At 40.8% G+C, this 27,669-nt stretch overlaps 1 protein-coding gene across 5 annotated transcripts in view; it reads left to right on the forward strand.

Moving 5' to 3' along the window:
• Window positions 1-2,811: 2,811 nt before the first annotated feature.
• The window catches only part of ESCO1 (establishment of sister chromatid cohesion N-acetyltransferase 1), a 30,328-nt gene continuing 5,470 nt past the window's right edge, over window positions 2,812-27,669 (forward strand). Inside the window, exons 1-8 of one of the 5 annotated variants that reach the window (XM_084849737.1) lie at window positions 2,812-3,082; window positions 6,325-6,430; window positions 6,534-8,590; window positions 9,614-9,725; window positions 17,057-17,123; window positions 19,294-19,408; window positions 20,991-21,122; window positions 26,957-27,046. In XM_084849737.1, coding sequence (XP_084705863.1) covers window positions 6,536-8,590; window positions 9,614-9,725; window positions 17,057-17,123; window positions 19,294-19,408; window positions 20,991-21,122; window positions 26,957-27,046 — 2,571 coding nt within the window. In that variant the 5' untranslated portion in view covers window positions 2,812-3,082; window positions 6,325-6,430; window positions 6,534-6,535. Of the gene's footprint in view, window positions 3,083-3,982; window positions 8,591-9,613; window positions 9,726-17,056; window positions 17,124-19,293; window positions 19,409-20,990; window positions 21,123-26,243; window positions 26,363-26,956; window positions 27,047-27,669 lie in introns of those variants that run through there. The other 4 variants (XM_084849739.1, XR_014790135.1, XM_084849738.1 and 1 more) reach the window with 4 other exon arrangements.

Consider the following 27,669-nt stretch of genomic DNA (forward strand, 5'->3'; position numbering starts at 1 on the left):
AGGCTTTGATAAAGGTTTTTTTTTTAAAGTCACACTGCTAAATTCTAAAACCAAAGTATGATTCTAACAAATTTAGAAGGCAGACATTGTATGCACATTAAATACAGTGGGACCTATTTCTGAATTGGACCCCGAAACAAACATCTACTCACAAAAGCCAGTCCTACTGAACTCATTGGGACTTATTCCCAAGAAAAAATGCATAGGATTCTGGCCTTGGTCAGAAATGTAATTGACATTAGTGAGACTTTCAAGTGAATGTGTTAGAAATGGGATGGCAGCTGAGGGAAAAATCCCCTAGCAAAGCCAAAAGTAGCATTACGTTACAAATTCAGTTTTCTGCTCAGTGTTGCCAAGTCAAGATACAGCAACAGGGGCTAGAAGAACCTCATTAAAGAGAAATTTTTAAACAGAACTTTTCTTAACTGTTTTTACTCAGGAAAGCTGTACATATTTATAATGGCATTGATTTAATATACTTAGTTTAATATTGTAAACCATCCCAAACCTGTTTTAATCCTATCTTCCTTGTACATCTAAGAGCATTGCTATATCCTGCGTTTGACCTATAAACTCCTTCCCCTGGGCTTAATAAATCCCAAAATGTTCCAGTTTTAATTGGCTACGCGAGCCAGAAAATGAAGATGCAGTATTTTTTAATCGAACCCCCTCATTGTATATTTCCGTGTAGCAAGATTATTCCCAGGACTAGTAACTCTGAGATACAACAAACTTACGAGGCGGCTCCTTCTTGCAGGCAAATGCTCATCACCTCGTAATTCAGTCTCCTTGACTTCTACTCCATGGGGGCCAACAGAGGCCACTGTTGCGCCGAGGGAATCCTATGTTTATTGGGCGGGAAGGAGGAGCAAACACTGAGGACTATAATCTTATAATAAAAAAATCTGGCTGCTGGTTGTTACGTAGCAAAAACGGCGCTACCTAGGCACAAGAGGAAGATATCAGCAGGCTCAGGGGAACTCTAAAATTTGCAAAAGTACAAAAACTTGAGAGTGAAAAATCCTAATGAGCACCCCCGCCCCGCCCCAGCTCAATGCGGACTGAGCATACGAAATAGACATAGTGCTGGAGAGGGTACGGAACGGTGTTTGCAGAAGGTTAAACAGGACAAGTACACACTGCAACATCTTGTTGCAGAGCCCGCTACAAGCGCAGCCACGCATGCGCAGACGCACCTTCTAAAGCTCGTGGCCGGAAATCCGTTTCTGAAGCTGGAGTGCCTGTTGGGGGAGGTGTCGGCATAACTGTCAGTCGTCAGCTGGCTGCTCGTTGGGGGTCGGGCGGAAATGGTGTCGCTGCAAAGAGGGAGAAAATACATGCCTATGAGAAGCTCTCATACTTCTGGCTCCACAATGCAGTACTTAGAGTCCTCCAGCTGTGGGGCAAGAATGTTGGAAGTATACAAGAATCGATAGGGAGCCTGCAGCAAAACGGCAGTTAGAGGCTCCCTTTCGTTGCAGTGCTTCGAAACAGTCATACTTTCTTGTCCCCCAAAGTTCTTCTGAGCCTGCTCCTTCAGTCCTTTCAGTTGGAGCAGGCCTCTTCAGTTCTTCAAAACCACAGCTTGGACTCTTGGCGGTTGTGGTAAGAAAGAATAGAGAGAGCGGAGAAGTTAAAATAGGTTTCCCCAGGTTGGTATCCTCCAGATGTCTTGGACTACAGTTCCCATCACCCCCAGCTTTTGCCCATGGTGAGGCTGGAGAGGCTTCACTTGCCGAATTCCTGAATGGGCGGCCTGGCACGCAACCTTTGGAAGGGACTGGCGCACCTTCTTTAATGGTGATTTTAAAATGACTTTGTTTGGCTGAATATACTGATTTGTTAAATGACTGCGGCTTTCCACCAAATGGGATTCAAGGCGGCTAACAGCAATAATACAAATACAATAACCTATAATATAATACAACAGCAATAAAATACAATCAGCACCAATAAAAGTTACTATCGTCGGTGTGTGACTTCTTCAATATGATTTTATTGCGATGTTTTATGATATTGAAATATTGGCCGCCGAGAGGCTTGTCTTACAACAGCACTGGAATGACAAGTCCCCACCGCCTGTCAGCCAATGGACCGAAGGTCTCACTTCCCTTTCCATATTTGAACACGCAGCCTATCATCAACAGCAGCTGAAGGGCATATTTGGATTGCTTGCACAGATTTATATGCCTGACGCCCCCCCCGCCCGCCCCCCATGAGCTTTACAGATAGGTATTCTCTTTTCTTTCAAGCAAATAGCCTTGAGCGCCATTTTTTTGGTGGAAAGGCAAGATATAAGTCAAATAAATAAAGCCAAAGTTTATGCTCCCTTCTCATCTTTCCTTCCGTACTCCCTTATTGTTTGAAAGTTGTGGAATGGAAAAACTCTTCGTTGTGGCAGAAAGTGCAGGAGGTGTGTGTGTGTGTATATATATATATATATGTGTGTGTGTGTATATATATATATATATATATATACACATACATAATATTTATATTTGATACATAAATGCTTTCAACAAGTGAAGCATTTACTGTTTCCGCCACTCTCTCCGTTGAACTTCTCCTCATAAAAACAGAAGAGCTCTACTAAGGGGAAACGAGATGAAACTTGCTTTTTAAAAAATGCGCAGGAGGGAGTTGACGGCTATAACATCTCGAAGCACTACAGTGAAGGAGGAGCCTATATAAACGCCGTTGTTTTGAGTGTTGCTGTTGTCGTGTTTTTAAATACATTGGCCCGCACATGGCGAACGCTAAGCGCTGCAATGAAGAACCGGAAATCTTTCTAGGAAGCTGATTTCAGACTGTGGGCGCCCTTGGGACTCTGCGATACCCGGATGTGAGGAGGCGTTCTATTCGCTTCCCTTTTCTCTCTCGCTGTTATTCAGCGCCGGCCGGGTGACATGAGGAATCTGCGCGAGAGACGCTGACGCCGTGGTGAGCGGCGCGCGCGCCGAAAGCGACTTTGTCCCTGCACGGAGGCGTCCCCCCCCCCCCCGTCATTCCTCCGCCGTCAAAACGCGGCTCGTGCTGTGAGCGGGCAACTCGGTCGACTCGCTTCTACCTCATCCCCCCGGAGGTAAATGACAACGCTGCTCTCCTTCCTCATACAGTCTCAGGGAGGGGCGGGGATAAAAAGTGAGATAAGTATTCGGAGGCGATGTGGCCTTCGCCCGCCCGCGACGCTGCCTTCCTGCGCCCCCACCCCGCAGTTTGGGTTTGGGGACCCGGTGAGGGTGGGGCGGCGCGGGGCCGAGTTCTGGTATCTACTGGGGAAAAATCTGGCTTTGTGGGAGGCGAGAAACTGGCAGCGAAGGGAGGGGGCTGGCTCGACGCACCTGCCCCTGTTTTCCCTTCCCCGACCCCCCAATTATGCATCGTGTTACTTTTATTTGGACCCCCTTTCCTCATAGAGGCTCGAAGTGATTTATAATAAATTAGGGATGCCTGAGGTAAATTGATACTTTGAAGCTCTCCATACGGTTGTGCTAGTGCTCCACTCTAAATATATTGGGTTTTCGAAATATATGGGGGCGTGGGGAGTGTTTATGGAACTCTGTATGGCTCCACCGTTTGGCCTTCCTGCCTCGTAGTTCTTTCCCACCCAAACCTCTCTAAGAGTTGGTTCAGGCATCATGCCAAAACATGGTTTGTAAAGTCAAGCCGTGGTTGGTTGGGCTGGCCAAACCAGTGCCCTCTGAACAAACCGCAGTTTTCATAGTGGTTGCCAAGTCAGGATTTCAAACCATGGTTTGTGTACTGTGGTTTGGTTTTGCTTCCAAATCAACAGCTAGCCTTGCTTTACAGAGGTGCTGCAAAATAGCTTCGTGTATTCTACTCTGCACTCGATGTTGACCCACCTCTGAGAGCAACTCCATGCTTTATATGTGAGCTGATATTACACAAGTGTCTTCCAACAGCAAATACGGATTATTTAAACACCCAGATACGCATGTGTCTTAGAACTTGGATTGGGCCATGGTTTCGAGACACATGTACATGGTGTTTAATGTGTACATCACCCATACTTCATGTATTGCTTGAGAAAATGCTAGTATACCTGCAGCAGTTGGTTTTATTATATAAGGTGTGGAGCTGGCCACAAGCCATTTTACCCATTATACAACAAGCCCAAGATTGCCCTTAAGTGTACATGAAACAGGGGACTGCAACAAATCTTGGCTCCTTGACAAGTGTACCTGAATGATACAGGGATTCTGAGACATCTGTTTATCACATTCACACTTTATATTTTTAGGTATATAGAATCTTGTGTTTATACCTAAAAGCATGTGTGAAGAGACCCTTAACTAAAGCAGAGTTGGAAATTATTATAGAGACGCTTTCCTCCAGTGCCATAGTGTTTGTGGTCTTTCAAGCATAGAAGTTATCCCTTGGGTAATTTTTACAGTTATTGCCCATTTCCATAGCCATTGTGTTGTAGTGGTTATAGTTCTGGCCTGAGACCAGGGTTTCAAATCCTACTCAGCCATGAGTCTCACCTTCAGCCTATCACTGTCTCTCAGCTGAAAGTACATCAAAGGGTTATTGTGAAGATAAAATGGGAGAGGGGAGACCTTGTATGCCAATGAGAGCTTCTTGGAGGAAGTGTGTGATATGTCTGTATTTGTGGAGACTTGTGTGTCTATATTTGTATAGACACAAATAATGTGTGTGCAATACAGTTAGTATGTATGTACTTCTAACAGACATAAAGTTTTGACTTCGCCTCCTGTCAAAATCTGGCCTTGTACACAAGTCAGGTGCTCTCACAATTGGGACAATGAGTTCTGTCATGGGAATAGGAAGCATTAGAATGCTTAATACTGGAATTACTGATGCTACAAACACACCTTGGTCCAATAGTATAGGTGGAAAGAGCTTTACATGACTTACCTTTCTGTTCAAATCAAAATTTGTTAGAGATTTGATCACATATCAAAATACTGCTTTTCTGTTGCCATTCTGTCTGTCTTCCATAGCTGGGTGCCCTTTGTGGTGATATGGGCTGTAAATTTTAGCCATCAAATACTATTTATTTGTCTAGAGAAAAATGCTGTAATGAAATCTATTGTTATATATCTGTCTTGTTCCATCATAATGGAACAAAGTTATGGCAGTTTGAAGGCTACTGATGATAACTAATAGATAATTAGGGGTGTTGTTGTTTTTTGCAACAGCTGAGATACCAGTCACAGGCAATTTTTTTTTAATTGTTTTAACTGCAAGGGGACCTGGGCACCTATCCTAATTTCTTGGCATTATAAATAGAAGAAACTTACATAACAGTCAAATGATCTATCCGTATTTCCTCTTGAATTTTGTGACACTAATAGTTTGTGTCTAGATTTATTCCTGCTTAATCAGAGGGAAGAAAAATAGGTTTTAGAAGGAGACTTGCTGATAAATAGTATTTGTTTTCCCCTGAAAGCGTGTGAAATGGCAAAAATAATAGAAATCTAAAAATAATTGTACACAATAGAAGGTCATTATTAGAGGCTAAAGTGAAATAGCAACGGGGCATCCTGAGAGGGTAAGAAAAAATATTTATTCTTAATTGTTAGTGCTGTGATTTTCAAAATGGATTTAGCTTAATCTTCAAGATTGCAATAGTGAGGAGGTAGACAGAGTACAAGATACAGAGCGATATGAACACTGAATAAAGAATACTAGAATAAAGAATATAATCCAAATATTATAGTTGATGCTGTGTCCTCAAACTCTGCCCTAAAACCTTTCCCTAAAAATCGAAATACTGCAATGTGGTGACCCAGGTTCTGTGAGGAGAAAACCGGAATTTTGAGAAAAGCAGAATTTTGTGACCTATTTTAACTGTGTCAAATTCAGGTATGTCTTTTTCTATTACATTATTTATTTCACTTTTCCTGGTCTGTAGAAAGGCTAAGAGACTGTTTAGGATATGGAAGGATACTTCCCCCTGACTCTGCTCCTCTCTGAGATTTCATCAAACAAGCCTATATTAGCAGCCCCAGGGGCTAGAAGCTTTCCTTTTAAAACAAACACCTATCAGATTATCAAAACACTGAATTCTGACCCAGAACCACATTTTGCACTTATGTGAAAGTATAAGGCATACGAAGATTTGGTCACTTTATTTAAAACACATGCTTATTTAATATGTGGCTTGCAAAATGTTCTCAGCTTCTCACAGAATTAGGAAACCAATTGAAATCTGAATGCATTTACTTGGAAGTAAGTTCCCCTATTGTAATGTGAAATACAGGTCCAAGTAATTGAACTTGGGGATATCTGTAAAATACTGACATTTCCAATAATATTTTGTTGTTTCTGTGTTTATAGGAGATATGTAATGCTATCTTTGGATGCAAATGTATAAGGAATGTGTTTTTCACAGATCAGTTCATTTCATCTACTGAGACAGAGTTCACTTATAAAAAAAGTACCTGTGAGTAAGCCAAGTCATCACACTAAACTTTGCAATTAAGTTCTAATTTACACAGAGGCTGTTAGAAAGACTGTAGAAATGACGTATTACTTGTCTTTTTCAGAAATGGCAGCACAGAAAAGAAAATCTGTGCTAGTAGAACCCTCTGCTAAGCGGCGGAAACTGGATAAGAATAGTAAATCAGTAACAACTAGCAAAGAAAGAAAATTGCTCGATGCCAAACATGTATCAAATAAAAAGACAGTTCTGAAGAAAGAAATGCACAAAATCTCTACTAAAACTAACAGGTCAGCTCTCAATAAACCCATACATAGATCGTCTAGACCATCTTCACAAACTAAACGAGCACAAAAACACTCCAAGCAGACTCTAAATGAATTAAAGAAGAAAACCTGTAAAACAGTATGTGTGAAAAGAACATCCTTAAAGTCCTTAGGTAAATTATCTTCTACAAAAACATCCCTGAAGACTTCCAAGACAAACCATGCTAAATATATGAACTCTACAAAGGCTTCCTCCAAAATCTGTTCAAGAGGGAAAGGAAAACCCAGTGTTGTCAAAAGTAAGACTTCCCATGAAAGCAAGAAGCAAAAGAAGATATCTGCAGAAACTAAAAAGTGTTCTGCTGAAGCTGTATGTAATAGACATTCAGCATTGCACATTAAAGCTACACATAAGAACCTGTGTTCTGAAACAAAATTGATGAAAGAAAATGCCAAAAAGGATAGAAGCATTAAAACTGATAAATATCTTAAAAATAGCAATGTTAACTTAGAGGTTCAGAATTCCAAACATCCTTGTGCAAAAAAATCAGCTCCTCAAAACCCTGAACCATCACGGACTAAATGTTTCAGTGACAAAAGAACTTGTGATTCTGACCAGGGAAAAATAGCTACAAGGTCGATGGGTACTAATTCTAACAAAAATACTGTCAGAATTAGGCAAGAGCAGTTACATTTCAGAAAAACTAAGGAAGTATCTCGGAAGGAGATGGTACAGGATCTTTCTAAGTCACAACATACTGTTTCACATGATGAGCATCAAACTAGAAAGTCACCAAGATTGCAGCACATATCTGTTGTACCTACAATATCCTTGCGTGGTAGAAAAATTAAAGAAACACATGCTCCTACTACAAAACATTGCATGCAGATGAAAAAAAATGTTCCGTGTATTAAAAATGAAAAGCTGGAACATTTCCAGCAGAAAATGGAAGAGAAGCCCCTGAAAAATGATGACTGTAAAAACCTAGGAAGAGAAATATCAAGTTTTGAGAAAATGGGTTCTTTGAAAGAGGAAAAACATGAAATGGATCCTGAAATTAATGATTTAAACACTTCTCAAGATAAGCTAATAGAATCAAGAAATAATTTTGATTGCATTCTTCAAGAATCTGGGAATGAACCTGTCAGCACAATTTCCTGCTCTATAACATCAACTTGTAGTGTAATAAGTAAGGAAAAGAAGTCAGTGCACAAAAATGGAAAAATCAGTGCAAAAGCTAAGAGAGCTTTGCCAGCCTCGTTGTATCTAAAACCTGCTTATCAACCAGAGGATGTGATGAAGTCCAAAAAGATTAGCATTCTTGAGCTATGTGAAGAAATTGCAGGTGAGATTGAGTCAGACACAGTGGAGGTAAAAAGAGATTCCCCTAATGCTGAATATGGAAAAGAGGAAGAAAGAGATAGAGTAGTGGAGTTGCCACAGACTGCAATATCTACTGAAGAGGAAACTAAACAGAACTCCCAATGTAAACGATTTTTTCCTAGCAAAAAAGGAATGCCTGTCAAATGTACTGTAAATGGCAGACATAGAACTGCAAACAAAAACTCTAAATGGACCAAAATAAAATTAACAAAGGTTAATCATGTGAACAAAATTCCTTCAAATTCTTCAAGTACTCCAAAACATGGTTTTTTAAAGAGCAGCATTCCAGAAGGACTGCAGACAGGAGCTTTAGAAATACACCTGCCAGAAACAAAAAGAAAATTGATACAATCACACAATGGTAACACAACACATGATCAGAAGTTGAATACAACTTGCTTTGAAGGAATCCAGACTAAAGATAAGATGTCGCACGTTGAACATCCCCCTATACAGGCTATAGAAAATGGTTTGTTTGAGACAAAACATTGTTCTGAGTCAACACCAGATGAGGTAATTAGCTGTAATATTGTTGTATGATTATAGCATACCTTTTATACATTTCAGTATGAGGTTACCTTGAATAGTAATGGTTTGTGAGGCACTTTGTGCAGTAACTTCAATATATCACAGTCCAATCTTTTCAAAATGAGCCGGTTTGTGCATCCCTGCTGCTACTCTTTCTAAGTAAAGTGTATTAATTTCACTTTACGTAGTTGTGCACAGTTTGCTGACTGTGAGATAATGGCCCGATTTGCACATAATAAGTCACTGTGGGTGAATTTCCCTGTGGGGTTGTTTGCTGTGGCAGCTGCCATGTTCCATATTTGAGCCGTGGGGTCAAGGGCGCGCCTTACCTTGCCATTATATGCAAGCCCGGCAAGGGTGGGTTGTTGGGGTGGTTGGCAAGCCACCTAAAACCCATGGGCTGTTTTAGAGTTGCAGGTGGCTTATCAACCACCCAACAACTCACCTGCGCCAGGTAACAACAAGCTGTGGTGCACTCCCGCTGCTGCTCAAATATTCAAATGGCAGCCACCACAACAAGAAGTCTCATGGGGAAATTCACCCATGTAGCTTCAAATTATTTGTGAACCAGATCACTTTCTAATACATTCACTGTTTGTTTACAACATAACAGAAGTTTTCCAGAACTTCCTTTCAAAAGTGCAACCAGACAATTCTGCAGTGTACCACAGCCTTTCTGTTGTCAAACTAACAATGGAAAGGGCAGAACGAAGAGGTAATCTACTAATAATTAGTTAAATGTGCAAAAAGTGGTCTGTAATATGTGTTAACACTAGACTTTTCCAGCTAGTAGTATTTATAATTCAATATCATGGGAACGGCTTTTGCACTTAGCACAATGTAAGAAGGTATTCAGATTAAACAAGAATTATTAACTTGGATGTTTATGCTTCCCCAACTATTGCATTCTGTCTGCCAATATTGGATCTGTTGTCATTTACATGGGTTTTTATAAGTCTTTGATTTGGTGAGATATTTTACTAAAATATGTTCCAATACTTTCTTTAGAGCTTCAACTTACACTTGGACTCAAGTCCGGAAAATACACCAATGAAAATAATTTCAGCACAGCCACCAGTGAAGCAAGTAAAAAAAGATACAGCAGAAATCAAATCTCAAGGTGAATTTTAAAATACAAGTTCTATACATTTTCATAAATTTATCACTTCTGTGGAGGTTGTTGGTAGTTGAATCTTAAGTTACTAATTATTGCATTGCAGGAAACACTTGTCTGTACAGTTGTAGAACCATGAATCAGAAAGGATAGTATAGATTGTGAAATCTAACAGTATAATCTATACTTAAAGTAGTCATGACAGCTGACTAGACTTTTCTTGAAACATCTAGGTAAGGTCACTTACAACTTTTCTAAGCAGCACATTCCTTTGCTGAGTTGGTCTTACTGTTGGAATGTTAGCATTTAATTAAGTGTACTTGCTGGTATGTTAACATACTGCCTACCTTGGTCTATACTATAGCATGCACTAGTATCCTTTATGCAGTTCAGGAGCACTGCTAGCATATTTCATACTGAATGGGATTGGACATCACAATAACCCACGATAGGTTAAATAAGCCACAATGGCTTATTTAACCCATTGTTGGATATCATGTCGACTTTCAGGAATTCTTTTGACCCACAATGGCTTATTTGGCTAAAATAAGCCACTCTGATAACCCACGGCCTTCAGTAAGGGTTATTTAACCTACCATGGGTTATTGTGTCATCTGGAGCTCACCATGGCTTATTCCGATTGCCTACAGATTGGCTGGCAAGAGCAGCCAAAACTGCTGCAGTCGCTTTGCTCCAGCCTGCAGAGCCCTTTTTCTAAGATCTGACAAGCAGCCCAGGGTCTTGTCAGATCTTGGAAAAAGCCAAACAAACACAGTCTTACCTGATACTGCGCTACAGTTACAAAATGACAGCTTTCCCCTAGTACGATAACACCCTCGCGCTATTGTGCTACCCCGCTACAGTGAAGTTGCACAATGACAGGCTTCCCTGATCACTATGAAACTGCACAACTTGGGAAGTAGGGGAATAGGGAAAGAACTGCTCACTTTTCCCTGAAGAAATGCAGTTTGGCAATTATCTACTGCAGCATCTGGAACCTCCCCATGAAGGCATCCCACCTGTGCAATTTACTCCATTCTAGCAAACTGTCAGGGAGTTATAGCTCCCACCCCCTTTTTCTTTTTCTGGCCAGCCTTCCCGGATTATGCAATCCTGCAGCTGCAAAGTAACACGATGACAGCCTCCTCTGCTGAGAATGCTAGCCTTCCCAGATCGCACAATCCCAGATCGCACTACAGCAAAGTTACACAATCACAGACTTCCCTGATCACTACTGTGAAAATGTGCATTTGCGTAAAAGAAAAGGTATTGAGGAAAAGATCCCTGTTCACAACTCTGAAAATATGCAAATTCAGGACTGTGCAAAGGAAAAATAAAACTTTTGTCCCAATCCTGCAAACCCCCAAGGGTTTATTTGGGCCACCCCCTTTTTGGTGCACCTGGGATTTTCCCTCCTTTGGAGTAATTGCACAGGGGTTTGATGGTGCATCAGGTGCCTCCTGACTAGGAGAGGCTGCATGTGAAGTTTGGTCACGATCTTGCAAACTTCCAAGGGTTTATTTGTGCCACCCCCTTTTTGGTGCACACCGGGATTTCACTCCTTGTAGCCCATGCTGCGATCTAATGAATGGGTGAAACAGCACCACTGCTCAGGCAGGAGGACTGTAGTGGGACAAGGAACAGGGGGATGGGTCAGATTAGGCACAGTATCTTAATAAACTACACACAGTAGCTTATTAGCCCAGTTGTGTGGCAGGGCATTGTGGACTATTCCAAAAATAAGCTACTATGGGTAGCTTATTAAGCCAACGATGTCCAAACGTGGCCATTGTCTTTTCTACAGAGCAGACCTGCACAAATTGAGACCCAACATAGCAAACATATCTCACTAGCCTTGCATTGTGCCCTGCCAGGAGATGGGCAACCTCCTCCTTGCCCCAATCAGGCAGCAAAAACAAGTAGTTTACAGTTCTATCCTGTATTATGAATAGCTGGATTGGGTTTGTTCATTACAAATTGTGTGCTGTTCTGCTATAGGATAAGGTATCAATTTCCTTTAGTCTTTCCTCCTCTTTGGATATTTGTAACTTTCCTCTGATTTTTTCTTTTGAACTCTGGTTCTCAGAGCTGACTTCAGTACTCCAAATCAGGTCTTAGCCAGTGCTAACTACTAAGAATTGGAAATAACGCTCATCCAAAAATAACTTGAATGAACTTGGCCTCTTGGTTATCTGTTATATACTGTAACACTGAAATTATTCTTGGAAATGCTGCTACTCTGCTAGTTATTCCCTATCTTAATGTTGGTGTATTTGAACATATAAAGTTGCCTTACAGTGAGTCAGACCATGAATCCATTTAGCCCAGCATTTTCTACTTTGATGGGCAGTATCTCAGCAGAGCAGTAGATGAGGTTCTTCTGAACCCTATTTTGTGACATCCTTTTCATTAGAGATGCCAAGTACTGAACTGAGTCTTCTGCATGAAAGCTTGACCACTACACTATGCCCTGTCCCTTGTTTATGTTTGTGAGCTTTTCTTGTCTTGTCTTTACTAGAGATGTAAAATTTCTGGACATTTCGAGGCCATGGGGAAAAGCAAATATATTTCTGGGTGTGTTTTTTTGAAAAATTGGAAATTTTGAAAACATTTGGAAAATAAGCAATACTTATTTTTTAGCACTCTTTACAGATCTAATGTCACTTTGTTGCTTTAAGAAAGCATTCCCCAACCTGGTGCCCTCCAGATACTGTGAATTTCAACTTCCATCAGTGTCAGGCAGCATGGTCAGTGGTCAGGAATACTGGGCACTGTAGTCCAAAACATCGAGAGGTTGGGGAGGGCTGCATTAGGAACATAAAGCAGCCTTTCTGTTCCTAAAGTTATTTTATGTATGACTTAGTTTGCTCATAAAACTATCAGTATATTTTAAAACTTTTCCAACTCAGTTAGTACATTTGTAAGTATTGTCTGAATACTTTAGAACTTCACTAAATGATTGCTACAGCATCAGAAACACAGGACTCTATAGAACACAACCCAAGCTGTCAAGAATGCACAGTGGTGACTCTGCTCACATGTTGGGAAACTGAGCATAAATGTCTCTCAGTAAAATATGCTTTAGATCAATAATTTTAATAAGGAATCAAAGAACTAACTATGCTGGGAATCTTACAGAGAGGATTACAAAATATTTTCCCCATGGCTTCGTTATTTCCAGACATATTACATCTCTAGTCTGTCTATAAAAGTCTTCTTATTACATAGTTTTTAGAAATCATTTCCAGGGGAGTAAAAGCTGGGTGACAATGTATAGATACTTTGTCTTAAATTCTAAAAGAAAATATTTCATAATCCACAGCTGTTCAGTTTTGGGGGGGGAAACAAAAACGGTCCTCAAACTCCCCTGCAAAAAAAGTGTGTTTTTTTCCTGAATTTTCTGGTTTTTTTCTGGACCTTCACATCTCTAGGAGTGCATAGGATTGCAGCCTTCAGTACAAATGATAGTCATCTGCCTAAGGCTGCTGACAGAGTTCATAGTTGGTCAGAGTTGAGCCACAGACTTCCAGCTCACAGCTGGCTTCCTGTTGTGGTAGCGGTGGCCACTGGGAGCCTTCTCTATTGGAGATGGCTCCCAAAGAAACCTCTTGCAAAGATCTGTGAGGCTGATAGGTAGAAGGTGAGGGCAAAAGAAGGGATGGAAAGTCTCCTCTTCCAGCTTTGTCTGTGCCATTCTTTTCACCCACTATAAATGACTGCAGCTTTGCAATTGTGCAAATGTAATCTGAACTGGTGAAATAGAAACATCAGCAAGTGGAAGTAACTATGCCTATATCCCAGTGCTTTGCTCTGCTGAATCATATGGAGAATGTAGGATTCCCTGCTCGTTCCTGTCAGGCCAGGCAACAACAGGATAGTCGGCCTGGTGCTGGAATCTGGGTAGTGTATGCTATCACGATGATCAAACCAATCCGGGGAACTCTGTCCTCCATCTGTTGCTGTAATGAGCTCACTGGAAGAACCAACAGTGATTAGCTTTGCAAAAATAAAAAACAGTCAGCTATTTTCCCCCATCCCCACTCTACTATTCATTCTGGAAATTCCCACGTGCAGATGCACTGAGATGGTTTGCACGACACGAGCGTAGTTAATAAGCCATGGTGTCTTGTTAAACACCCCTGTGCATGCCGGTCATGTGCCGGCTGATTTCCCTAATTATCCTCTCTTGGTATGGGTTGTCATGATATCCGAACCCCATGAGGGTGGGTGGCTGGAGTGGTTAACAAACCAGCCTAGCCACGCTGTGACCCAGTTTGCATGTAACAAGAAGCCACTATGGGTGAATTTCCCCATGTGGCTTATTTCTGCAGATAAAAATGGTCCAGGGACAGGAGGGAAACATTCCTATTTTTTATGAGTTTTTTCCTGGTCTGCATATCTCTAGGCTTAACCCTAGCCCTCACACGAAACATCTCCCCATCCACACTGTATACTGAAAGAGAATCGGTAAGCTGTCTTGGTAGACCACTCAGCCTGTCTGGCGCAGCTATGCTTTCCCGGGACCCCTGTTCTTTCAAAGGGAACCAGGCCTTACCAACCCTAACCTGAGACTTAACCCTAAGCCTCACGTGAAACTGAAAACATCTCCCCATCCATATGGTATACTCCAAGAGAGTTTGCAAGCTGTCCTGGTGGACCATTCAGCCTGTCTGGCTCAGCTTGGCTTTCCCAAGGCCCCTGTTCATGCACAGGGACCTAAGCCTTATCATCTGTACCCTGAGGCTTAGCCCAGTTCTCACATGAAAGTGGAACATCTCCCCATCCACATGGTATACTCCAAGACAAGTAGGCAAACTGTCCTGGTGGACCACTCAGCCTGGATTGCCCAGCAAGGCATTCCTGAGGCCCCTGTTCCCATCCAAGTACTGAGGCTTATCAACCCTAACCCGAGGGTTAACCCTAAACCTGATGTGAAGTAGAAACATGTTCCCATTGAAATGGTATACCACAGCCTGTTCTTGCCCAGTGAGGAGTTCCCAAGGACACTGTTCCCAGGCTTTAAAGACCCTAGCTTTCCCTAGGCCCCTGTCCCTGCACAGGGAACCTGGCCTTACCAACCCTAACCCTACCCTGAGGTGTAACCCTAACCCTTACATGAGAGTGGAACATCTCCCCATCCACACAGTATACTACAAGACAGTTGGCAAGCTATCCTGGTGGACCACTCAGCCTGTCTTGCCCAGCTAGGGTTTCCCAAGGCCCCTGTTCCTGCAGAGCAACCCAGGACATACCAGCCCTAACCCAAACTTGAGGCTTAAGTAGAGATGTAAAATTTCTGGAAATGTTGAGGCCATGGGAAAAAAGCATGTTTTTTCTGTCTGAGGAGGGTGAAAAAATGGGCAATATTGGAAAAATGGAAAAATAAGCAATACTTGTTTTCTTCGAGTTATTTACAGATCTAAAGTCATTTTGTTGGTTTAAGACAGCCTTTCCCAACCTGGCACCCTCCAGATATTTTGGATTGCATCTCCTGTCAGCCTCCAGCAGCATGGCCAATGATCAGGAATGCTGGGCACTGTTGTCCAAATCATCTGGAGGGCACCAGGTTGTGGAGGGCTGCTTTAGGAACATAAAGTAGCCTTTCTCTTCCTAAAGGTATTTTATGTATGACTTAATTTGCTCCTGAAATTATCATTGTATTTTAAAACTTTTCCAACTCAGTTAGTAAATTTGTAATTATTGTCTGGATAGTTTAGAACTTCATTAAATGGCTACTACAGCCTCAGAAACACAGATCAGAAACATTGGATCAAAACCCAAACTGTCATGAATGCACTTTTATATTCAAGAATGCACAATAGTGACTATATTCACCTGTTGGGAAACTGAGTATAAATGTGTATCAGTAAAATATACTTTAGATCAATAATTTTAATAATGAATCAAAGAACTAACTATGCTGGGAATCTTACAAAGAGGATTAAAAAATCTTTTCCTCATGGCTTCATTATTTCCAGACATGTTACATCTCTAGTCTTTCTATAAAAGTGTTCTTATTACATAGTTTTTAGAAATCATTTTACAGGGAGTAAAGCCTGGGGAACAATATATAAATATTTTGTCTTAAATTGTAAACCAATTTTTTTTCATAATCCAAAACTGTTCAGTTTTTCCAATTTTCGGGGGGGAAATGAAAACGGTCCTTAAACCCATCCGGAAAAAAACATTCCCCCTCCCTATTTTTTTTCAGGTTTTTTCCTGGCCTTCACTTCTCTATGTATTAACACAACACAGCTGTAATGTTTCCTGATTTGTTTAGCGTTCAATGTAAGGTGCTGGATTTGACCTATACAGTCCTAAATTATGTGACATTGCGTAGGACAGTTTTCTCTAACTTGGTGCCCTCCAGTTGTTTTGTACTACAACTCCCGGTATTCCTGACCATTGGGAGTTGGAGTTCAAAACGTTTGAAGGGCATCATGTTGTGGGAGGTTCCTTGTATGAATCCATACCTTGTTTAAAAATTGAGAGGTAGAACCTGACACTTTCAGGATCTTGGCTGAAGATCATTTAGGGTGTAATCCTATCAACATAGTTGCCAACCACTGAAGTTGTAGGCTGGCAACTATCCTATGCAGCTTGGGCAGAGCATGGAGGGGATCCTCTCCTCTGCACTCTGCCTGCCCTGCATTAGCTGGGTCTTTGGAACATGGATGGGAATGGGCCTGCAGACTGTAGAGGGGTTTCCATGGTCTCCTCCCTGACCCCGGGAACTCCCCCTTTTCGCCTCTCCGCACTCTGTTTTGCGAGTACGGAGAGGCAGCCACCACAGTTCTCTCCGCGCAGGCTACAAGGAGGATGCGGGGGGTGAGGGAGCGCAGTTTCCTGGCTCCGAGCTTGGAGTGCTATCTCTGAGTTCGGAGCCAGTAAACTGAAAAATCCAATGGCCTTCTAGACAGTATCTAGTGGCCATAGGATTGCTCTCCCCACCAGAAAAGCTTTATGCTTTTAGGAGAAACCGAATATGTGTCTAGGGAGGGATCATTCATGCATAGTGAAATCTCTTACTTTAGGAATTTAACTCTTGATTCCTGGATTCTCTTCGAGTTATATTTGCATTTAATTTGGTTACAAAACTTTTTCAATGGCCAGGTGTAAACCTTCAGTAATAGAAACTGTGTGCAGTAAAGCAAAAAAATTACACCAAACGTTGATTTGTTTCTGGCATTTAAATGTTAGTACTTCAACTACAAAAACGCCAGTACTTTCTTTCTGTATTTCTCTGTCATCAAACATGCTTATAATCACTATCATATATTTGATATAGATGTGTTAACGATAGATAGATATGAAGTAACACATTGATTTATTTGTAGGTCCAGCTCCCAAACAGTTGGTTCGGACTTTATTTGCAAATACAACCCCGGAGACGAATGAGAGCAGGTACAGCATTTTGAAGAGTTCTAGAGTTGCATTGCTTTGTGCCTTGTATTTAGATTAAATTAAAAAATATCTCAGTATAATCACAACAGAGTTCAGTAAAGTTGTTGACGTAAGAATAGTTACCTTTCTATTCCCATGTTCTCCTGCGTTTTGGAAAATGAAAGGAAGTGGCTGCAGACAGAGGGCTAGTTCAGACACCACAACAACCCACACTTAAACAGAGGTGGGTTTTTCAGGAGTGAGCATGCTGGCTCCAGATGGCTCGCCTGCTCCCACTGCGCTAAACAATATGGGGACGCTCCATCCCTGAGTTGCTGAGTGTGGCGTCTGAACCTGGAATTGAGGGTTGCTGGGGAGAAACAACCCAGACTTGAAATCCATGGTTTAACTCATGAACCTATGAAAACAGTCTGGCCACCCGAGATTTAAACTCCTTGTTAATCTTTACATCTGATAGTAGGGTTAGGCTCTGCCAGGACTTCCTATTTATTGCTTGCTCCTGTCATACCTATGGAAAATTTGAAGCCAATATTGCAGCTCCTCTGAGCTTTTATTATGCAAAACCTGCATAAGAAAATGTACACTTCCTGTACATTTTTGTGTGTATCAGATGATGTACTGAATGTTAAGAGGTTTCTATCTTTATAACGGAAATATAAAGCATTTTATAAATGTAGTGAGTTATGGTTCATAATTTTCTGATTAGCTTAATGAATATAAATGTAATTATTCCGTAAAGGAGATGTATGTAATTTGTATTGACTGAAGTTCAGACCAAGGAGGTCATTTAGAACTTGCTTTTGAGAATTCCTAAGTTGATATTGTAGTGTACACAACCATATTCTTGGGACAAAAAGGCCATACAGAAAAGTATTCAAATGGGCTCAACTATACATCTGCATTGTTCATAGTCAATAACACTTTTTACTCTCTGCCCATGGATATGTCTTATGGTCTACCTTGCAAATCAAATAAAGTGTAATCATTTGTTCCTTGCCCCACTGGGTTGAGTCTCCCTTTTTCCCTTGCCCTGTACATCTTTTTCCCCCGTGGATATATCTTCCACCGCTGAGGACAGATATGAAGCTGGAAAGATTAGACAGCCACAATTAATGCTATACTACTTTGAACAGCCCAGTGTGAATAGTAGCTGCTTGCACACATTCTCCGTGATGCTGTCCCTGTGTTAAACAGGGTTGTATTGTGGAGATTGTGGCCATATCTTTTGGTTTCTTCCTTCATAGAAGAAAGAGAGCTCTCTAGCTTGGAAGATCCCAGCAGCATTCTGTAAGCTTGTAGGTACAACTTTCTCCTTTCCAGCTATAGAGTTCATAATTTCTAAAATGGGAAACGTAAATCACACAGGCATCTTTGAGAAGGCAGTGTGTGGAGCTGTTCACACCATGAAAAATGGGGAGAGTGTCCAATGGCCAGATTTCAGAATACAGCCCTGTTTAAAACATGCATCTTGAAGGTATCATGCGGGAGGCTGTTTGCTTTCTACCCTCCTTTCACTCCTGAAATGGAACAGCTCCAGGAGCTGCTTTGAGAATTCAGTTCTCTTCTTTAGAACAGGAAGTGTGTGGAGCTCTTCCCTCCCCATCCTGAAGAAAGGGAGGAAGAAAACAGCCCTGCCAGTCTCTTTCAGAACTCAGTCCCCAGTCTTTCTGTTTAAAGAGGAGGGCTGAGTTCCAAAGGCAACATATGGAGCTATTCTTTTTTCTCCATCAAGAGAGCATGATAGTCTAAGACCATTGTGCAGCCTCCCAAACTCAGCAAGCTGGTTTCTCCACTGAACTTTAACCCTTTAAGGTAAAAGAGAGAATCGGGATGCAGTGGAGATGTGGACACCTAGAAGCAATTCTTACTTTTCACAGGCAACCAAGCAAGTGGCTATTTGCAACTCTACTCTATCAAATAAGTGTAGTCCTTGCACTTGCAGACTTTATTTGCTGTAAAACATAAACCATACTTTTTCAAGAAACATAGCTAAAGACTTTTAAATTAGTTCTATTTGCATTAAAATAGGTTCCTGTAACTTTGATTTCATATTGATTCTATTTCTTTGAGAAAACATTTTAAGTTCATACTAAAATATATAAATATATATTCCTCTATATAAATAGAAGAAGCATGTTTTGATCATATTGAACTATTTTTCTACTTAAAGGGCAGGTTCGCCAAAGATTTTGTTAGCCTCAAAATGTGGTGGCTTCCTTTCATCTGAAGAACATATTCAAAAACTAAGAGAAGTGGAAAAAGATAGTGATAAGCAGCTAATCATAGTAAGTATTTGTGCGCTGCGAATTTTTAGTGTTCATCTTCTGTGCTATTTTAAGCAAAATACATCAAATCTTAAATGTGCCCTTATGCTTCTGGTTTTGTGGCCATTGTGTTAATACATTCTAGAGGGGCAACCATCTTAGTCTGTTGCAGCAAAAACAACAAAGAGTCTTGTGGCATCTTAAAGACTAACATTTGTTCTAGCATATACTTTCATGGAAACCGTCCACTTAGTTAGAAGTGTTAACCTCAAATTGGCAGATTTATGTACACATGTTGGGGATGGGGGGAGTTGTAAACTTTGAGGTCAGAGGGAATTGTAATGCAAAAAGTACGGACAGTGATAATTACCTTAATAGTTGCTATTTACAACATGTTGGGTGATAACACAGCCGCTAATTTCTGAACATTGCCATTCCTGATGTCAAATTTGTGTCCATTTATTCTTTTGCATAGAGATTCACCTGTTTGTCCTGTGTATAATGCAGTAGGGCGTTGCTAGAAAGTGATGGTTTATATCACATCAGAAGATGAGCAGGTGTATGAATCTGTGATGTTGTGGATGGCATTATTAGATCCTGCAATAGTGTTTCCAGAGCAGATATAGAGGACAGAGTTGACATCTGTGTCTGCCACGGGGTCTGGTTTCTGTGTCAGAATTTTAAGTACCAGCAGCATATTTGGTTAGCACCCTTTATAACAACTTCTAAAATATTGAACTCTACAGTATACACAGTGCTTACCATTATTTAATGCTGTAAATTGCCTTATATAAAAACTTTCATACCACACATCCTTTATGAGCAAAACCTCATCTGAAAATGCATTTTAACTCATTCCAGAAGGAAAAAAAACCTCATAGGAGTTTTTCAGTTCACCCCAAATATTCAATTTTCCATTGGGGAAAAATGGGGGAAAATTCCAGGGTGTGTGTGTGTTTGGAGACAGAAGCTCATTCCTTTTCCAGATTTTTCCTTCCCCCTCCCCCCTTCACATCTCTAGGCGCCATGGAAGTTACCTGACTAAAAAAATGCTTTTCTGAACAATGGGTGGTTACAGTGCAGGAATGTTCCCTGCACCCTATATACAAAACATTAATACAATAAAACAAGCAGAAAGAGTAGGAAGGAAGCAGTCCTGCACCTGAATTTCTGGCTGCTTCAGTAAGTCAATTTAGTGGAGGGGTCTTGCCATTGTCATGGGCATTACTCTGGCTCTTCTGCTCCTTGCTTAGTTTCCTTTGACTGACTTACCAAGACCAAGTAGCTAATGTACTGTCCTTTCACACATCTTGTAAATCTGGCAGGAGAGAACATGGGTTTATTTTTATGTTTGGACCATCCTGAAGGTGCTACTATGAAGCCCTAATGTGCTTTATCCCTAACAGTAGCCAGGCCTTTGAATGCTGTTCATAGCCACTACCTTTGATATTTACGAACAAACCAAAACACTTTTACTGTATGTTTTATCAACATGAAATCTGCAGAGGTTCATGTGTTTTATGGTCGGTCTATTTTGTTAAGAAACTTTGTTTTATGAAGTGTATTACTCTTACATGAGCAATATATTTATTCTTTAATATAGGATGCAGGGCAAAAAAGGTTTGGAGCCATTTCCTGTAATGTTTGTGGGATGCTTTACACAGCTTCAAATCCTGAGGATGAAACTCAGCATCTCCTCTTTCACAACCAGTTTATAAGTGCTGTGAAATATGTGGTAAGAAAACTTCATTTGTTTTATAAACACTATATGCTTTGAGGCTCTTGTTATGGGTCACCCGGTATTCTACTTAATACTGAGTATATTGTAGGAAAGAATGAAATCCAGTTAGAAATGTTTTAGAATGCTGGTCAGTCATTAATATATTATTTCGGCTAATTAATCATACTTTTCCAAGGCCTTTCTTTACTTGTCCTGATTTTTTTTATGAAACAACATTAGAATAAATATCCTAGCCCCCAAGAGTTGACCAAGCTAGCCAGTCGTTTCTTGACAATGCCATGCATGCATTTTCAAATTTGTTGTCCTCTGTTTACATGCAAAATGTAAATACACAAGGGGCCAAATTTTCAACATGAACTTTTTTTAGCGTATATGAACATGTATGGCAAATAGAAAATATTTAGCTTTGCATCATCAAAAATATATTTTTAAAAAGTACTTACCATACAAAATTGCTATTAGACTGATCATAATGTACCCCTGTAACTTATATTAGAACCACTGAAGTTTGTTTTCTTTATCATATATGTTACCTTCCATATTCTGCATTGACATTAATAAGACCTCCAGGATAACTGAACTGAACTTACCAAGCTACTTCATTTGTGTAACACACAAATTCTATCTTTGGTTCAAATATAACTTGGAATGTAACGATATATTGAAAAATAATCTGATCTAGGTGTGCTTTTTTACTGATATTTTTTGGTCAACCATTGAACACTTGCGCAAGATAGTATAGTTAGTTTCCCTTTCTATGTTTATTTATAAATCGTTCATACAGAGGGAGATCTGCAGAGCAGAACAACTTAGAGCATTTGGGAAAACAGTGTTGGGAAGGGAAAGTGGAAGATGCTTGGGTGAGTGAATTATCAGAGCTTGGGGTTAAGATGGAGTATCAGCGCCCCTTAGTGGACATTATTCTCTATTTCCCTTCTGTTCCAATAAAGTCTTAGTAGGGTTTATTCCTCCTTTGATTGCTTTGCCATTTTTGTTAGTCATTATTTATTTATTTCACATTATAGCCTATCTGGCTGGCTTGAGTACAAGGTTCTTTTTATGTAGTGTATTAGTATTCCATTACAATCAATTTAGGCATTTTAGGCAGTACTTGTTTCCAGCTAAAACTGGACTGTGAAAACATCACACAATGGAACTGGGGATGAATTAATGCCAACCTAATTAGATCCTTCGAAGGATTTTAGGTACCCTCGTATTATAAATTATCACTTGAATCCAAGAGCTGTTCTTAAAACCTTGATTCAGTTTTTACAGCCCAATCTCGTGCATGTTTATTTGCAAGTAAGGACTGCACCTCTTTGATTTATTTAGGGTGCAGTCCTATAGAGATAGACGGGTGCCTCCAACCTCCCCTGAAGTCAGAGGCGACAGCTTATCCAATTCAGGGCAGAAACAGCACGGAGGAGTGGATTTCCTCCGTGCTGCAGCCACCCTGCACTTTAGTGCAGCTTTGGGGAAAGAAGGGGAAACAGGACTGGAGATCACATAGGAAGCTGTCGAATACAGCTTCTGTGGTCTCCCATCCCTGCCCCCAGGAACACCATGTTTTCGCCCCTCCATGCTCCGTGTTATGAGCGCAGAGGCGGCAGTAGTGGGGATGCAGTTATCTCCATGCAAGCTACGAGGGGGAAGGGGTGGGGAGCACGGTTTCTGGATGTCTAGACAATATCTAGTGGCCATAGGATTGCTCTCCCCATTATTGTTGTTGTTTATTTGTTCAGTCACTTCTGACTCTTCGTGGACCAGCCCACGCCAGAGCTTCCTGTCGGCCGTCGCCACCCCCAGCTCCCCCAAGGTCGAGTCAGTCACCTCCAGAATATCATCCATCCATCTTGCCCTTGGTCGGCCCCTCTTCCTTTTGCCTTCCACTTTCCCTAGCATCAGCATCTTCTCCAGGGTATCCTGTCTTCTCATTATGTGGCCAAAGTACTTCAGTTTTGCCTTTAAGATCATTCCCTCAAGTGAGCAGTCTGGCTTTATTTCCTGGAGTATGGACTGGTTTGATCTTCTTGCAGTCCAAGGCACTCTCAGAATTTTCCTCCAGCACCACAGTTCAAAAGCATCTATCTTCCTTCGCTCAGCCTTCCTTATGGTCCAGCTCTCGCAGCCATAGGTTACTACGGGGAATACCATTGCTTTAACTATGCGGACCTTTGTTGTCAGTGTGATGTCTCTGCTCTTAACTATTTTGTCAAGATTTGTCATTGCTCTCCTCCCAAGAAGTAAATGTCTTCTGATTTCCTGGCTGCAGTCAGCGTCTGCAGTAATCTTTGCGCCTAGAAAGACAAAGTCTGTCACTACCTCCACGTTTTCTCCCTCTATTTGCCAGTTATCAATCAAGCTGGTTGCCATAATCTTGGTTTTTTTGAGGTTTAACTGCAACCCAGCTTTTGCACTTCCTTCTTTCACCTTCGTCATGAGGTTCCTCAGCTCCTCCTCACTTTCAGCCATCAAAGTGGTATCATGTGCATATCTGAGACTGTTAATGTTTTTTCCAGCGATTTTAACTCCAGCCTTGGATTCATCAAGCCCAGCACGTTGCATGATGTGTTCTGCGTACAGGTTGAATAGGTAGGGTGAGAGTATACAACCCTGCCATACTCCTTTCCCAATCTTAAACCAGTCCGTAGTTCCGTGGTCTGTTCTTACTGTTGCTACTTGGTCGTTATACAGATTCCTCAGGAGGCAGACAAGATGACTTGGTATCCCCAAACCACCAAGAACCTGCCACAATTTGTGATGATCCACACAGTCAAAGGCTTTAGAATAGTCAATAGAACAGAAAGAGATGTTTTTCTGAAACTCCCCGGCTTTCTGCATTATCCAGCGGATATTGGCAATTTGGTCTCTAGTTCCTCTGCCTTTTCTAAACCCAGCTTGTACATCTGGCAATTCTCGTTCCACTAATTGCTGGAGTCTACCTTGCAAGATCTTGAGCATTACCTTACTGGCATGTGAAATAAGTGCCACTGTTCGATAGTTTGAACATTCTTTAGTGTTTCCCCTTTTTGGTATGGGGATATAAGTTGATTTTTTCCAATCTGATGGCCATACTTGTGTTTTCCAAATTTGCTGGCATATGGCATGCATCACCTTGACAGCATCATCTTGCAAGATTTTAACCAGTTCAGCTGGGATACCGTTATCTCCTGCTGCCTTGTTATTAGCAATGCTTCTTAAGGCCCATTCAACCTCACTCTTCAGGATGTCTGGCTCTAACTCACTGACCACACCGTCAAATCTATCCCCGATATTATTATCCTTCCTATACAGATCCTCCATGCATTCTTGCCACCTTTTCTTGATCTCTTCTGCTTCTGTTAGGTCCTTGCCATCTTTGTTTTTAATCATACCCATTTTTGCCTGGAATTTACCTCTGATGTTTCTGATTTTCTGGAAGAGGTCTCTTGTCCTTCTTATTCTATTATCTTCTTCCGCTTCCGCGCATTGCTTGTTTAAAAATAATTCCTTATCTCTTCTGGCTAACCTCTGGAATTTTGCATTTAATTGGGCATATCTCCTCCTTTCACTGTTGCCTTTTGCTTTCCTTCTTTCTTGGGCTACTTCCAGTGTCCCAGCAGACAGCCATCTTGCCTTCTTGGTTTTCTTTTTCTTTGGGACATTTTTTGTTGCCGCCTCCTGAACAATGTTGCGAACTTCTGTCCATAGTTCTTCTCGGACCGTATTTACTAAATCTAGTCCCTTAAATCTATTCTTCACCTCCACTGCATATTCATTAGTAATATTAGTGAGCTCATATACCCTTGAAATAAATATTAGGGTGGCTTGCAATAAAAATATTTTAAACACGGTAAAATAATTACAAAAGCGACATCTAAATAAAATAGGTTAATGAAAGTGAACATGTTAAAAACCTTGGGAAAACAACAAGAGCATCCCAAGTTAGGGCACCACCATCGAAAAGGTCCCCTCTCTGGTAGCTATCTGTCACACCTTGGATGAGGTGAACTCAGAGAAGGGTCTCTGGTGAACTCAAAGCAGGCAGATATGGAGACAGGTGATCCTTGAGCACTCTGGCCCCAAACTGTGAGGCACTTTAAAGGTCAAGACCAGCACTCTGCATTGGTTCTGGACATGGACTGGGAACCAGTTCAATTGGCAAAGCACCAGCTTCATATGCTCGAAAGACCTGGACCCTGTTAGCAGTCTAGTGGCTGTATTCTGTACTAACAACAGTTTTCGAACCATCTTCAGGGGCAACCTCACGTATAACATATGACAGAGAGTCAGGACTGGCCCAAAACATTTTGATGCCTGAGGCAAAATACAACATGATGTTCCCCCTCCTTTGTATAGAAACTGACAAGACTGGCAGTTGAATCTTGCTTCAACACTGTCAGTGGGATAGCATCCTTCACCACACCTGAGGGCAGAAGGCTAGCTTGGTGGAACAGGGAAGACATTGTGGTGCACACAGCTCTGTCCTCCAACAACTTTCTGCTATTTCCTTGCCCCCCAGCATGTGCTGCCTGAGGTGGCCACCTCAGTCTGCTTAATGGTAGGGAAGTATAATCTTTTATAAAATCTGCCTCATTTTGTGGTGCCCAGTTTTGCTTTGGTGAGAGAAAATGAAATCCCCAAACAGACAAGAATACAGAATCAGGGTTTAAAAATACATATATTTCTGATTTCTAAAATCGAACTAAGCTGCCTTCTGAATAAGGTGGGATAGGAAGCCACATGCACTGATGAAACATACTTTTCTTATTGATAGTGCTGATATCGAAAACGATCTTTATCAGATAGCATCAGTTTAGTATGTTTCCTTGAAAGAGAGCATTAAAGTAGTATGTAGTACTGAAAACGTAAGTTTGAGATGAACATTTTTAGTCATGGTGTAAATTTAGGGGATAATATATTCCAGTGAGTTCCCTCCCTCCCCCTTCAAAGTGTTTTATGCATCAACTATGGGGGTGGTTTGTAGATTGGATTAGTCTATTGAAGTACACTTTATTTTAGTCCTTCTATAAATATTATTTTGGGCATCCTTTCTGAGCAAAATAAACTCTTAATTTCTGGATGAGTCCCATCTTAATAGACTTAAGTGGCTTTTTGTTTTGTTTTTCCATGCAGGTACTGCTCATTAATCACCATCAGTGTGGATCTGAAGAAGAGTTAATTACCTCATTTTTGAGTATGTTTAACTTCAGATACACACAGCATAGCAAGTTTCCCCTTTAGGTTCTTAGAAGGTAGTTATTCTTTTTATAGTCTCCTTTTTGTGACTATGATAGTTTATAACCAGTGACATAATAAATTACTGCTTATTTTGAACCATTGCATGCCATTCAGTTCATTGAATACCTCCTGGAGGTCTTTTGCATGCCAGGATGTTAAAATGTTTGTAACTTATATTTGTGGAGGTAACTATATTAAAGAAACACTTTCTTAAAAATACTTATTTCTGTTCACTACAGGCTTGAAGGTATACATATACCTACATGCACACACACTTACTCTGTGTTGCTGTTTAAGGAATTGGCTCTGTTTACAAAATGTGTTTGCAGATTCTAAGCTAATTTGTGTTAGAGTTGTTCAGGGCAAAAAAAAAAGTTCTAAAGTCTAAAATACTTTCATAAATAGTTTGCTATTAACTTCTCTGTGTTGTATAAGCTACTGTTTGGATGGATAAGTGAAACAGCTCAGTTGGGATTTTTGCTTGCCAAGAAAATAGAGATTATTTTACAAAACGCTAAAGGAAGATATAGTTGTCAACTATGGGTTAAGCAATGTTAAAGGATGTGTGTTTAGTTGAGTATTTATTATATGTGGTGGGTTTTTTTTAGGGCTGGAAAAAAGAGAGAATTTTGGCTGAATATCCTGATGGCAAGATAATAATGGTACTTCCTGATGATCCAAAATATGCACTAAGAAAGGTAGATCAAACTTTTTAAAAACTGTATTCTTTTCTTGGTTCTGCATATGGGTAAATAGATGTATCTATCTTGGTTAAATATTTGTATTAGGTTGGCAGCTCAAGTCCACTTAATGGGTTAGTTAGTTTTTATACCTGCATAGACTTCCACTTCAGTATTTGAAGTCGGTCACCTGTCAGCACAATTAGGTTGCAATCAGAAAGATCAATTAATAGTTATGTTTTCATAGCACTCCATTACTTTTTAAATCTTTATGTGGATCAAACCTGAAAATAGGTTGTGTATGCATAGAAATTAGCAAATGTGTGCACGCTTTTCAAGAGTTTAAGAGTCTCTTATTACTCACATGGGCCTGTGGTGTGAAAAGGTACAGAGATAATAGATATGAGCACTCAAGTTACTCCAGGGAATGACATGTTTGACAATCGTGCCAAGCCAGAGCCTGTAGATAGCACCATATTTGCAATGGAAGCGACCATTCTGACAATACGTTCTAAAGGACTTTATTGGGTCCTGCAAGAAAATATGTAATCATGCAAGTCTGAGCTGAACTATATCAATCAATATAGGCTGCCTGCTTTCTGATTATGAAGAGCACGAAGATTTCCATGGAAGAAAAACAT

This window comes from Heloderma suspectum, chromosome 4, assembly GCF_057233095.1.
Source record: "Heloderma suspectum isolate Gila_16-S chromosome 4, 16-S_ref, whole genome shotgun sequence".
Lineage (NCBI taxonomy): Eukaryota > Metazoa > Chordata > Lepidosauria > Squamata > Helodermatidae > Heloderma > Heloderma suspectum.